General features: G+C 50.8%; 1 protein-coding gene across 1 annotated transcript in view; it reads right to left on the bottom strand.

The window, feature by feature from the left end:
• Positions 1 to 99: 99 nt before the first annotated feature.
• Positions 100 to 13,928, bottom strand: part of NOS1 (nitric oxide synthase 1) — a 47,257-nt gene continuing 33,428 nt past the window's right edge. Inside the window, exons 21-28 of the mRNA XM_005147834.3 lie at positions 13,238 to 13,407; positions 12,839 to 13,049; positions 11,775 to 11,862; positions 11,382 to 11,503; positions 10,701 to 10,849; positions 9,983 to 10,177; positions 8,749 to 8,867; positions 100 to 7,480 (exon numbers count right to left, since the gene is read on the bottom strand). Of these exons, the coding sequence (XP_005147891.3) occupies positions 7,465 to 7,480; positions 8,749 to 8,867; positions 9,983 to 10,177; positions 10,701 to 10,849; positions 11,382 to 11,503; positions 11,775 to 11,862; positions 12,839 to 13,049; positions 13,238 to 13,407 (1,070 nt within the window). The 3' untranslated portion in view covers positions 100 to 7,464. The remainder of the gene's footprint in view (positions 7,481 to 8,748; positions 8,868 to 9,982; positions 10,178 to 10,700; positions 10,850 to 11,381; positions 11,504 to 11,774; positions 11,863 to 12,838; positions 13,050 to 13,237; positions 13,408 to 13,928) is intronic.

The following is a 13,928-nucleotide window of genomic DNA, read 5'->3' as shown; positions in this document are numbered from 1 at the left end:
CACAGTGCCCTGGCATTACAGATAGCAAACTAGAGCAACACCGGGACATTGGGAGAGCCATTCCAGCATTAAAACCTTAAAGAGAAGAATGAGGTCTGCTGGGTTTTAGTGCACTTTTTTATTTTGACTGTAATGCAAACAGGCATAAGTATTCCATAAAATCAGAAGATTGGAACTATACAGAAAGAGGTGCATGCTTTAGAACAATGTGGGTATCTTGCAAACAGAGCCAGAGTCAGTCCAAGAGAGGGGGCTGGAGTACATTGTACGAATGGCAGAGATTTTAGCAGCATTGAGAGCTCAGAGGTAGGGGAAAACCATGTTTGTAACCGCTTAAAGCACTGGTATGATCAAATACAACACCAGCTCATCCATCCCTCCTCCCACCGTCCCCACCCCCTTGCTCCTCAGAAGAAACCTACCTCAGGATCACGTGAAAAGCTACAAAATAAGCTACACCTCCCCCTTCACACATACCTGTTTATGGGATGCAAAGTGAGAATAAAGACAATGTGCCAGTGTTAAATCATGGCATCATTTGATAACCCAAATGAAGGCACAGTGATATGAAGAGGTGCTGAGGGGAGGGAGGAAGGAGCAGGAGGACCAGAGAGCAGCAAGAGGTTGGAGTCCCTTCCAGCACAGCAGAATTTACTCACATCCGAAGATGTTGAGGTTTAGGAAACCTCTGCCATGGAACGTTTGGGAGTTGCCTGCCCCAAGGCTGCCACCCTTCACAGACCAGTCCCCTTTCTCATCACGGCACCAGGGAAAAAGGCCATCAGGAGAAAAACTAATCCAAACCAACCTTTGAGGCTTATGCTTTTCAAAGGTGCCTAAGGGAATCATGGGACTAAACCCCTGTTACTATTACAAAGATGAATTGGCACTGAATATCAGAATCCCCGGGTGGCCGGCCGAACTCGTGTTTCTAACTCCATTCAATCTAAAAAGCAACGAGTCCTGGTTGAAAGTCATCTTCGTCTGTTCATCTGCTGCCTGGGGAATTGTGCACACTCTGGAAGAGCTGGGGATGGTGCTGCAGACCAGGAAATCTATTCTCAAGCTCTTTTCAGCATACAAATCCCTGGGCTGTTTGAAGGCATCTGAAGGCAGCAGAGCATGTTTAACCTTGGGAATTGTGGACATTTGCCTATTGTGTAGAATTCTAGCAAAGCAGAGACTGGGCATTGAATTTCACTGGCTTCAAAGCCATCACTTCAATGCTGTGCACGGGGAGATGCTGAAACACCATCTTCTGTTTGCGGACATCCTGTCGAGTATTGTAAAACGTATTTTGTCAAGACGTGATTCCATGCCACAATCATGCAGAGAGAAAAAGAATAAAGCAGGCTCAGAAGCAAGTAGCATTAATGTCTCTTGTTGGAGCTGAATATGTATTAAGGCAGTTTTGTTGCCCTTGGAAAATCTTTAAATCTCTGTTAGCAATTCTTGTGAGAACAAAATACATGATTGAATCCAAAACAATCTGATATGCTTTTTGTTGGCTTTCTCCACCCAAACCCAACACATGAAAACAAAGGAACAAAAAGAAGCCCCAAATCTTTTGCTCTTTTAGATCATCTCTTTCAGTATTTACCCTTTAAATTTTTAAAGCATTAAGGATACTTATGGAAATAAAATGCTTTCCCCAGTGTTATTCACCCACTTCCCCACCATGGTAGCAAGGCATAGCTGCAAAGCCTTGGCCTGTGGGCTCCTGTCCAATGAGGGATGCTCAGGACAAGGCTCATTGGTTTGAATCCCTTGCTTTTAAAGTGCTTCCTCCTTCCTTTTTCCCTGAAACCTGGCCAGGTAGGAAGAAGAATAGGGCAGGAAAGCAGCAGCCCTCACGGTAAGATGCTCCCATTGCTAAACAAGCTGTGACCGCTCTGCTATGGGCTCACAGTCTGTTGGGTTTTCTTTGCTTGGTTGTTATTTTCCCCTGTGATTTCAATGGCTCAAACTTCTGCCACAGGCAAGCATCTGTAGGGGTGGAGGCCAAGCCTTTCTAGTCTGCTTCATTCCTGGCACAGCAAGAAAAAGGTGTATCTGTATCACAATGCTTAAATATTTCATGAGTTACCCATGCTAAAAGCAAGCCAGTGTCTGGGAAGGTCTGTTTTACTTGTGGAACCAAGTGCTTTAAAGCAGCAACCTCGTTAGCTTTCTCCCACTCCCCTGATTTCCTGTTAAATACACACAGCCATATGGAAGAAGGCAGAGCTCAGATCTCCCTGTCAAAGGGAGATTTCAAAAAGATCACTAAAGTCATGCATTGCAGGCAAGTGCAGATAGACACACACAAAATCACTGCCATCATGAAACTGCTGCTGCTGTGAAAGCCTGATCCTGCAAGCTGCTGAAATCCCCAGTGCCACTGAAGCGTGTGGAAGGTGTTTTTTATCTGGGAGGACTCGAATCCGAGTTCAGGAAAATAGTTTTCAAGAGCATTCAGCACTGGCCAAATTTTGCTCCTCCTGTTACAGCAAAAGAAATCATTTACCAAAACCAGAGTTATAGCAAAGTGGAATGGTCCTGAAAATGTGTCTCCATCTGTTCTGTAAAGGGACTGTGCTCCCCTCTGGAACTATCAAAGTGATTGCAAAGTTATCAGAGCAATTCTGAAGCTGAGAGCTTGTCCCCAGTGAAAACAGGAGCAAAACCTTGTTTTGAGCATAAGAATTCTTCTTCCAAAGAGTGCTGAGAACTCTCTGCAGCTCCCCCACAGGTATGAATCAGAGGAGCGAATGGCCTCAGTGGTCATCAGCTGGGAGGCAGCAGCTTTGTCGTGGGCTTGGTGCAAGGCCATGAAGCTTCAAGCACAAACTCTCCTCCTGCTGCCAACTTAATAAAACCATGGTCTCCAGTACATGGTAGGTGTTTACGGACCTGTGATGCTTCAGATGGTGGTGTCCAGTTTTCACCCACACCTTGCACTGCCTCCATATACCTATAAAACCACTGGGAGATTAAGTGCAGAACAGGGCTGTAGGTTTGCTCTCAGTTATCCCAGGGGCAATTTGCTCATCAAGAAGTTCACTTATCAACTGAAGTTACTGTTCCCTTCAGCCCCCAGTCTCTGTGTGTGAGGAGCATTTCTGGAGAGAGCAAGAACAGGAGTACAGCCCTAGTACAACAGTCTCTTCCCAGCCCAGCACTGCAAGTCTGCTGCCATTCCCAGGACTCACCCTTGCCTCTGCAGCTTTTGGCTGGTCAGACAGGGCTGAGAAAGGAGGGATCTTCGGAGAGAAGTGGTAAAGGAAGCACAGGATACAGCCTGGGATGGGGTGAGAGGCATCACGCACTAACAGTAAAGGAACAAACGAGGCAACCACGGTTAGACTGGACACAGGTTCAAGCAGCTCCTGTCTCTTCCCATCTCCCCTTCTTCATGGGTGCAATCACTCATGACACAACTACAAGTTGTGTTGCACGGATGCATTGGCTCATACTGCTCTGGGTGTAAATTGAGTCCCCTGCTCACCCCTGGGATTTGTAGGCACAGGATGGCACAGGGAGCTCAAACCCATATCTCTGGCCAGTATGGACATGGCTGGCTTAGTTCCTGTAAGTTCAACACTCTCAGGCCCACCCAGCACCAACCGTGGAGTCGTCTTCCTGAATCTGCTTCTGAGGGCAGAAGTCTCATTATTTTCCTGCTGTCTCTCATAAACAGAGCAACAACAAACTCCCAGGCAGTCCTTCTGGGGAGATGAAACCTTTGAAGTCATCAGCAACGCAGACAGTAAACACCCTTGCACTGAGTGAAGAACTTATTTTTCCCTGCTAGTGGACACAGCAGGTTGGAAAAACAGAGAATCATTTCCCATGAGTTTTCAAGGTCAGGTAATAACTTTCTGTGGATGTTTGAAAGACTTACGAATTAAAATCTTTGCAAAAAAAAAAAAAGAAAACCACAAAACATTTCATAGTGTCTTGAAAATCAAATCTCCTGTTTAGAGAAGGCTCTCTTTGTGTTTTGTATCTGGGGAGCAAAAAGGAGCAAAGCTGCTCAAAACAGGCAGTGGTGGTGGTGGACATCCTCCAGGAGAGGAACTCAGACACTGGATCAGGCTGGGTGTCATCAGGCCCAGCACCCCGCACCTCAGGAGCCATGTGGGGCTGTGCAGGAGCCTGGCTATGCAGCAGGCACCTGGAGGTGACAGATCTGTGAACCAAGTACCCGAGAGGCACAACCTCTCATCCATGACACCCTGGAGCAGCTCACAGCATTACTGTGTGGCTGACCCCACCTTGCTCTCTGCTGCTTATCCGTGCCAGAGCTATTGTAGCTACAGCCACACGTCAGAACTGTCACACTGACATGAGCAGGGTGTAGACAACTGGAGGAAGAGCCGCGTTTGTGGAATGATAAAGCAGATCCACAAATTAATTTTCCCCTTTGCTGTGGGAGAAAATGAGGCACAAGGGGAGTGTGAAGCCCCTGCAGGTGAGAGGATGGAGAAGTTGAGATATCTGAGACTGACTCAACAAAAACCAGTGAATCAAAATTCCCAGTGGTGCAGCTTGTGAGGAGCGAACGGTCCATCTCAAGCAGAGGGAGCAGAAAGGCAGCTCAGAGTCCTGGGGGACGTATGAACCGGAGTCATGGACCTTCATGGCAGGAAGGGTGTTTCTTCTCCAGGACCAGGCAAAGAGGCTGCCCTTAGAACAGCATATCCCTTCCAAAGGGCTCTGAAAGACTCACCTACCCGATGCCTGGTGAACTTCAGGGGGCTCTAGCTGTCTGACGCAAGCCCCTGCACAGATCCCACTGAAGGCAAGGCACATGCCCCATTCCCTTCTCCGCTGTGCTTCCCCACTGCTTTCACTGACAAGTGGGTGGAAGGGGGATATGGAGGCGGGAAGCTTTGGGGTACAGGGAAAGCAAGTCAATTCATCTCGGACACAGACTCCAGCAGCAGTACATCTGCCAGATGGGAGGTGATACAGGACAAGAGAAAACTAATTGCCAGCAACACGGGATGAGCTAGGAAGAGGCTGAAGGCAAGGGCATTTTCTAGGGCACTACCTCCTCTTCAGGTTGTATTGCTCCTTCTACTAAAAGGAGAACCAGAGCACAAAGTCTACAGCCACAAGCAAATCTCCCAAAAGAAGGGGATGAGTTTGATTTTTCCCTTTAGCTCTGTTTCTGCAGTCACAGGACTGGGAGTTAGGACCAGGCTTGTTCTGTGTTCACAGCTCTAGGGCTGTTTTCCACAGACAGCAAAGGGACGCAGCTCCCCCACCCCATTGCCTGCCATGGGATTAAGGCACAACCCACAGAGGGGGACCGTGGGCTGCCCTTTTTCCTCTCCTGTCCAGTTTTCACCTCCAGGTGGCAAAGTCCCCAGGCAATGAAACAAACCTGCCCTCGCATCCGACTCCAAACCCTGCTCTGGCCACAGAGTGGCAGCATCCGTTCGTATTTTCCACCACTCTGGTGGGAGCAGCAAAACCGAGACCTGGAGCTCAATTCAGTGCCTTTTCTCCTGGATTTGGGATTGGAGCCTTTTCAAGCATTCAGGGAGTCAAGGCTGCAGAAGATGATCACAGTACGGGGAGACATGGCTAGCCAAGCTGCAGAAAAGAGGAGGAAGTCCTGGCTGAGGGTAGAGATAACGGGACAGCCTGGGGCCAGGGGAGCCAGAGCAGCTTGTACCATGGGCTGGGATAGCAGCAAATCTCCTGCAGGCTTTTGTTCTGGCTTTGACACAGGGTGGCTAATCTCTGCCCTCTGAAAGCAAGCTCACCATTGCAGCTCCTGGACAAGCCCTCTGCTGTCGCTGGTTTTGGTGCTTTCCTCCATAGAAGTATCAGCATAGCGTTCAGCAGAGCAAGGGCAGGAGGAAAGGATGGGCATCTTCTACACCTGCCAACACCATATCCCTGCCTTCAGCAAAAGCTGCAGCCCTGCTCTGCTGTCCTTGTCCTGGCAATGAAGGAGGACAAACCTTTGGAAGAAGGACACCAAAGGTCATGTATGCTTTACCTTGCAGACAGGTTTTCTCTGTTAAAAGGGATGATACCTTCCTGTGGTCGTGTTAACAGACTGCTTTTGGTTTCTGCAGTAGGGCTGAAGTGTGAGCATGCCAGAGCCCAGAGTCATGCAGCATCTTTGCAGCCCATCTCACCTCTCTTCTCACATGAGATGTCCTGGCAGACACAGCTTGTGCCCCTGGCAGCTGGTGCAGAGCCTACAGAGGGGGCTGACTTGTCACTGAGATGCCACATGCATTTCTCAGGTCACTCCATGCTGGCACTTTCTGCTCCTGAAGGTGTGGAGGAGGACAGGCTCTGCTGTCCCAGCACTGCCCATGGGACTGTGCTAAGATGGAGATAATGCTGTATTTGGACTTTCAAGAGTCCTTGGTCAGCACATCCTCACCAAGTAGCAGGAGCCTCCTTAACCCTCCAGGTGCTGCCTTCCAAATAGGAGATGTCTCTTGCAGTGGGGTTGGAGTTGCTTCTTTCCCATCCTCATAGCTTTTCAGTCTCACCTGGGAGAGGGTTCACACATTCACATCATGCAAAGCTCTGGAATGCAGCCAGTCCCTCAGTCTGTACCATCAGCATCAATGCTGCAGGTCACACATATCCTATAAAGCCCTCCAGAGGACAGCCTGGCCAAGCAGCAGTCAATGGCATGAGTTTTTCCCCAGCATACACATCAGCCTGTGTGTTTGATGGTTGCTTCTCTGTGGGAGGACTCACGCCAGCAAAAGTAGGGGTTAAGCAAAAGGAGAGGCTTGCGGGGAACAGGGAGCAGAGAAGGAGGCAAACATAGCACAGAATCCATTTAGGAGAAATCATGACATGTGGATAAGAGACATCCCACCCTTGGGATCAAAACAGACACCTGTATCCAGGCTGCTTGGGGGTGAACCAATTTCATAGGCACGAGGGCATCGCACATCATCTGCCCCAGCTTCAGGCATATGCCCAGGGCTGTGTAAGTCCAAAGAAAAGCCATGAAAACGCAAGAATTCAGCCAAGCCCCAAGCCAGGGAGAGGGGGAACTCTGGTCAAGCAACAAGACGTAGCCATTGCCCAGCCCCTACCACCTCTGCTGTCCCACTGAACACCAAAATGCAGGTGATCACAAAGGTGATTTCATGCAGCTGCAAAATGCCCTCATGAGAAGGAGAAATGTGGAGTTCTGTTAAGAGCCACTGCAGGTTATGAAGCCATCATACTTCAGTGGGGAAATCCAGGGAAGGGAAAGGGGGTGAAAAGAAATGGCCACAGGACAAGAGCAAGAGAAAGAGGAAGAAAAGGAAATAAAAATCATCATCATCATCATCATCAGGACACAACGACAGGACGAGAGACAGAGTGCTTTCCATGGGCAGTTCCCCGTGGAAAAGGAGCCACCGTGTCCGTGAAATACAAAACCCTCTGGCTGGAGGGGGCAGCAGGAGCCGGAACTGGTTTGGCATCCCCTTGGGGTGACGGGTCCAGTTAGGAGCAGAAAACCCTGCAAGGGAAAGGGGAGAAAGGCTGGGCTTAGTGAGAGCAGGGAGGAGCAGCTGAGCACTCTGCGTAAGGACCTTCCCAGAGACCATGTAGTAGACGAATTTACAGGGCCCTTTGCAGCTGTGTAAAGTGGACAGAGAGGTAACCTTTATCCCCATCTAAAGGTGGGAAACTGAGGCACTCTGTGTGCAGTGCAGATCCCAGAGTATGTGCTATGTTGGAGAAACATTCCTACCCAATCTCAGGGATGTTTGGAAACCCACTCTGGGTCAGCAGTGCACTACATGGCACAGCCAGGAGTGCAAGGAAGGGATTTGCAACCCAGGTTACTGAGGGCCAGGACAAGGAGGAAGATCCAGGCAGCTGCCCATCCTTTATCCTAAATAATCCTGCTGCTCAGCCAGGGAAAATCCCACCACGGCTGAGCTGAGCAAATGGCAAGACATGGTAGAGCAGATCAAACAGAGCAAATGTCAAGGTTTTCTTCTTCTCTTGGCTGTTTTTGCAACAGTTAAAGAAATGTCTCTAGATCTTTCCTAACAGGACATGCAGCAGCCTGGAGACCTCTACCGATGTGGGTATCTGCTGTCTGCATCCCTTGGGCCAGCCAGGAACCCGCAAAGCCAGCACTGGAGCTGGGGAAACCACAACTCACAGTGGGTCCTGCAAACTTTAAATGAATGGCTTTAAATTTAAACAGGGGAGATTCTGGTTAGATATTGGAAACGAATTCTTCCCTGCGAGGGTGCTGAGGCGCTGGCACAGGGTGCCCAGAGAAGTTGTGGCTGCCCCATCCCTGGCAGTGTTTAAGGCCAGGTTGGACACAGAGGCTTGGAGCAGCTGCTCCAGTGGAAGGGGTCCCTGCCCATGGCAGGGGTTGGAGCTGGAGGAGCTTTAAGGTCCCTCACAACCCAAACCAGGCTGGGATTCTGTGATTTGATGTAAACTCCTTAGCAGGGGGCCAGAGGCAGGCAGTAAACAGGACTCTTTCCCTTTGCATCACCATTTAGATGCAACTGTGAGGTCTGAGCACATTGGTCCAGTGGGTGCAATAACCCAGGAAGGCCACTGGCACATTTGTCCTAGCAGGGTAACAGCTATTTCAGAGCCTGCCAGGCAGCAGCCTCTGCTTCCAGTGCAAACCCAAATGCTTTTTCTCATCCTCTGCTATCAGAAGGACCACACGAGCACAGAAGTTAAAGCTCCCTTCACCATCCCACACATGCTGGGGAAGCAATTGCAGGGGTTAAAATAAACGTGTCAACTCACTCATCCGTGTCTTTTTTGCTCTCCTCAATGAATGCAATAGACTCAGATCTAAGGCGGTTAGTCACTTCATACGTACGCAGGGTGACTCCAAAAATATCCTCGTGGTACCGGCTGTCATCCTGAAACATGGATGGGAGAGGGGCAGCGGGAATGAAGAGTGTTTACAAATAGTTGTGTTGCTGCGGCACCACAAAGCTCTGTGTTGTGGGCAGGTACCAAATACAGAGCACATGTTCTGTCTGGAGGGACAGGCAGGGCAGAGGGGCAGGGACAAGCAGGCAGGTGAAACTACCTTCCCAAAGGCACACTGTGGGGCAGTGGTGGAGCTCCACGCTGCTTTAGACCTCCTCATCAGCTGGCAACCCTTGGCCATCAAGGGGACAAGTAGCCTGGGGCCAGCTTGTGTGTGAGTGCTGGTTGTAAACCAGTTAAAACATAGTTCTGGGCTCCCTTAGCTACTGGAGGGAGTGGGGGGACCTGGTTCAGAAGAGGCAGTCCCATAGGCATCAGACTGAGTTTTCCTCTTAAGGAGAAGCAGAGCATTCAAGTGTCGCTCCTTTGGCCTGTGTTCCAGACTGAGCTCATTTCTACTTCAGCTGCAACATCTGCAGCAGCAACCTGTTTGCCCAGGAGCATCGTCCAGCCAGGCACACACACAGAGGAGATCTAGGGAAGTGGGACTCCCTGTGAGGGTGCTGAGGTGCTGGCACAGGGTGCCCAGAGAAGCTGTGGCTGCCCCATCCCTAGCAGTGTTCAAGGTCAGGTTGGACACAGGGGCTTGGAGCAAGCTGATCCAGTGGAAGGGGGTTGAAACTCAATGAGCTTCAAGGTCTCTTCTGACAAACCAGGCTGGGTGTCTATGATTCTATGACCCACAAACTTCCTTGTTAGATTACTGCAGTGATGGGGGGGACACACTGAGAACTAAGCAAGGTGAACAAGCCCTGCCCAGGCTACCAAAGGTGCCCAGCAGAGCTTGTATCAGTATTCAGCCCAGCAGCAGGCTCATCACAGGAGCTGAGGGAGCTGCAGCAAAGCAAAGTGACTTCCACTGTGCACCCAAAGCTCCATCAGGTCATGCTCCCATCCTTGCCCAGTGCAGCAGCACGGGTGGGAGCTGCTGTCCCCCTGCAGCACCCATCACCCGGTGCCACCTGCTGTGCAGGAGGAGGCATCAGGTGCAGTGCCCGTGGCAGGAGGTCACACAGTGTCTCATGGTGCAGGCACTACTCACCCGCAGCTTGCTGATGAAAGCTCCTGCCTCCTCCACCGAGAGCTGGCCCTGCTGCCTCACGATGCGCTGCACAGTCTTGAGGACATCCCCGGCCATGGTGACATCCCCACAGACGTAGATGTGGCCTCCCTGCTCCTTCAGTGCTTTGAACACAGTCTGGGCCAGCTGCTCCTGTAGCACGTCCTGCACGTATTTCTGAGGGAGGAGGAGGTGGGAGATGGGATTAACTCCAGCTCCTCAGCCCTGTCTACCTGAGTGCTCTGGCCAGGTTTGTGTGCACCAGGCAGCACTGCAATGTGCCACAGTGATAAACAAGATATGGGGAAAGCAGCAAAGCATTGTTCTGCTCATGCATTTTCACACCTCCACCATACATCTCATTGCCAGGCCTGCTCAAGGTGATGGTGGTGGTAGTTTGGACCAGTTATTTGTGCTGTCTCTGCATCACTCCACTGGGTGACAACTCTCCTTTTCCAGCTCCTTGGGAAGATGTGCCTTTCCCCTCCCATCTGCTCCCAGGGCAAACCATAAGCGATGTGGGTACACATTCAGGCTGGTGCAGGGATGAGGGGCTGCAGTGGGGAGGGCACAATTCTGCACACTTAAGCTACCAGCACACCCCAGGACATGAGCCAATGTAGCCAAAGAAGCAGCATCTCTGCACCGTGCTGGGTGGCCATGGCTGCGCACTGGAACCTGAGCAGAGCCCACCACACACCTTTGGTTTGTCCGGTTCCCGGGAGTAGGCTGTGTACAGCTCTCTGAAGACACCTTGGGCTTTGGCAAAGAGCGTCTCCGCTTTGTAAATGTGGTCAATCCTGGACTGCCGGCAGCCAAACACCAGCACCATGGGACAAGGCTTCAGACCTGGGGGCGAGATGGGAGAAGCAGTTAGCTTAGAGACCACCAATAGCCCCTTTCTGTGAGCCACCTCTCTCCAGATCTGCCAGCAGCCCCAGCACCCTGCACAGCATTGCTGGGAGGCCACCCTGGTCAAACTGGGAAGGAAGAAAAACCCACAAAGGAGGAAGGTGATGCCTGCACCAGCACATGGCCTGGGCTAACACAACAGGGATGCTTGTGCCAGGTCTGGAGGAGAAATTAAACTATTTTCCCTAAATTGTCTAAATGATCCATATAAAATGTGTATTTTACGCACATTTACATTAAATGAGCCCTAAAAACCAACACCAGCGCTGTAATAGTGCCATAAAACATTGCAAAGCTGTACAGGGGGAGTCTCATGGAATTTCGTTTGGGAGTTTGAGCCAACCTCCAAGGTCACACTTGGGCGAGTCACTGCTTCAAGAAGCCCTTGCTAGGGTGACTGGACCCCCATCCCCATGCCGCCACCCAGGGTTCCCAAGTACAGGAAGAGGAGGGGCAAGCATGGACCCACCTTTGTGCTGGATCTCAAAGAGCCGCTGCTGCCAGAAGCTGCGGAAAGGGGCGATGCCGGTGCCGGGCCCAATGAGGATACAGGGCACCTGGGGATCCTGGGGCAGGTGGAACCCGGGCGCACTGCACACACCAAAGACACAGTTAAACCCCAGCAAGATGCTCCCTCCCTCACCTCTGCCCACAATGAGCTGAGACACCAGGAGAGGGAGGGGTAAAACCAAGACGAAATCCCAGAGAGCAACATTTTGGTGTGGAGCAGGAAGAGGGACCCATTTGCTCACCAATGTTTTGTCCTCATCCTCAGTGCTTTGCAAAGATCTGAGGGCAGAGAGCTCATCCTGCTAGAGGATCACCCCATCTTTTTCACCCTTTGCCTTTGATGACCACTTACCCTCTTACAAAACAGGGCACTACTTCATCAGTCTGTATCCGATTGAGCCAGGAGGAGCAGACTCCATGGTGGATTGGTCCTTCTCCATCTAGGAGGGGAGGGAAGGAGGTCTGTACTTGGCACACCAGCCAACTACTCCAGTTGGCTCCCTGATACATCCCACATGAACACCTCACTGAAACATTGCCATGGACAATCCTCTATAACATGGGACAGCAGTGTCGTGGGTTGAAGGAATCTTGTCACTGCAGCAGGTAGAAAGGCTTTCAAATGACACATAGAATCATAGAAAAGTTTGGGTTGGAAAGGACCTTAAGATCATCCAGTTCCAACCCCCCTGCCATGGGCAGGGACACCTCACACTAAACCATGGCATCCAAGGCTCTGTCCAACCTGGCCTTGAGCACTGCCAGGGATGGAGCATTCACAACTTCCTTGGGCAACCCATTCCAGTGCCTCACCACCCTCACAGTAAAGAATTTCTTCCTTATATCCAATCTAAATTTTCCCTGTTTAAGTTTCAACCCGTTACCCCTTGTCCTATCACTGCAGTCCCTAATGAATATTTCCTCCCCAGCATTCTTATAGCCCCGCTTCAAACACTAGAAGCTGCTATGAGGTCTCCACGCAGCCTTCTCCAGGCTGAACAGCCCCAGCTTTCTCAGCCTGCCTCCATACAGGAGGTGCTCCAGTCCCCTGATCATCCTCATGGCCTCCTCTGGACTTGTTCCAACAGTACCATGTCCTTTTTATGTTGAGGACACCAGAACTGCACACAATGCTCCAAGTGAGGTCTCACGTGAGCAGAGTAGAGGGGCAGGATCACCTCCTTCGACCTGCTGGTCACACTTCTTTTGATGCAGCCCAGGATACGGTTGGCTTTCTGGGCTGGGAGCACACACTGAAGCTGGCTCATGTTAAGTTTCTCATCAACCAACACCTCCAAGTCCTTCTCCAAAACAAGATATCTACCAAAGACCTTGTGGTGTTGCCCATGTGCTGATGCTTTTCCCCTGCTCCTCAAACCAAGCCTGTCTCCGCTGACCCCTGCGTGAGCACTGTACCTCTTGTGCGGTAGGAGACCACTGCCACGGTGAGGTGGACCTCGCCAGGGTACATCTCCGGGGAGGAGCTGATGGAGTAGTAACGTGGTTGGAGGAGGGGGAGCTGTGTGAGTAGCAGTGTGGAGGGCATCTGCACCGAGGGGAACTCCTCCAGCACCTCCACGATGGTGGGGTTCTTGGACCACTTCCATTCCTCATACTCCTGCAAGCCCTGCAGCCAGGGAAAGAGGGAAGGAGGGAGGAGAGAGCTGCAGCATCAGTATCTCCCAAGCTGATTGCCTCAACCAATATCCCACCAGGCTCATGGCAAAGCTGGGATGGGTGGCAGTGTGGGATGAAAACGCCTCGTAGTTGTGATTGCCCCCAAAGCCTTAAAGAACTCGGGGCCTGAGGCTTTACCTTGCTAAGGACCTGCAGACGTTTCTTCTCCTTGTCACTGGTGGCCAGCAAAGCAAACTGCTGCAGCAATAGGGGGGTGGGAGGGGTGGTGATGTCCAAATAGTTCTTAAAAGCTTGGAAGATGGTGCATGGTGGGACACGGTTCTCATCTGTCCAGTTACTGATGACACCTGCCAGGAGGGAATTGAGCACGACCATGGGATCTGCTGAGCATAAGAGCCGAGGTGAACAAATCACACAGAATACCAGCCTGGTTTGTGTTGGAAGGGACCTTAAAGCTCATTCAGTTCCAGTCCCCTGCCATGGGCAGGGACACCTTCCGCTAGTCCGTGAGATACTGTCATGCTACAAGTGAGATGCTGTACAATGAGCATAAATATGAGTCTGATGCTCCAGAGTTACTATAATTTGTCATCTTCTGTTACACTGTGCATGGCAGTAGGGTAGCAGACTTATGCCTGAAATATAGTGTTGGAATGGTGCATCAAGATCCTTTAACTTCTTTCCAGTCCTAGACATTGCTCTTTCCATGAGAGTATAAACACCTTTCATTTTCCTGAAGAATAAGGAAATATCTTCCCCAGGGTCCTTCTCACCCATCAAACTCTTGCTCTACATCCCAAGTACAGATGAGCAGTGGCTTGGGCAGCGGAAGGTTGAAGGAGGTACTCCCTCCTTCAAACCAGCCAAA

The sequence above is a fragment of the Melopsittacus undulatus genome, chromosome 12, assembly GCF_012275295.1.
Source record: "Melopsittacus undulatus isolate bMelUnd1 chromosome 12, bMelUnd1.mat.Z, whole genome shotgun sequence".
Lineage (NCBI taxonomy): Eukaryota > Metazoa > Chordata > Aves > Psittaciformes > Psittaculidae > Melopsittacus > Melopsittacus undulatus.
The sequence above is the reverse complement of the archived record's forward strand: the minus strand, read 5'-3'. Positions and strand labels throughout refer to the sequence as shown.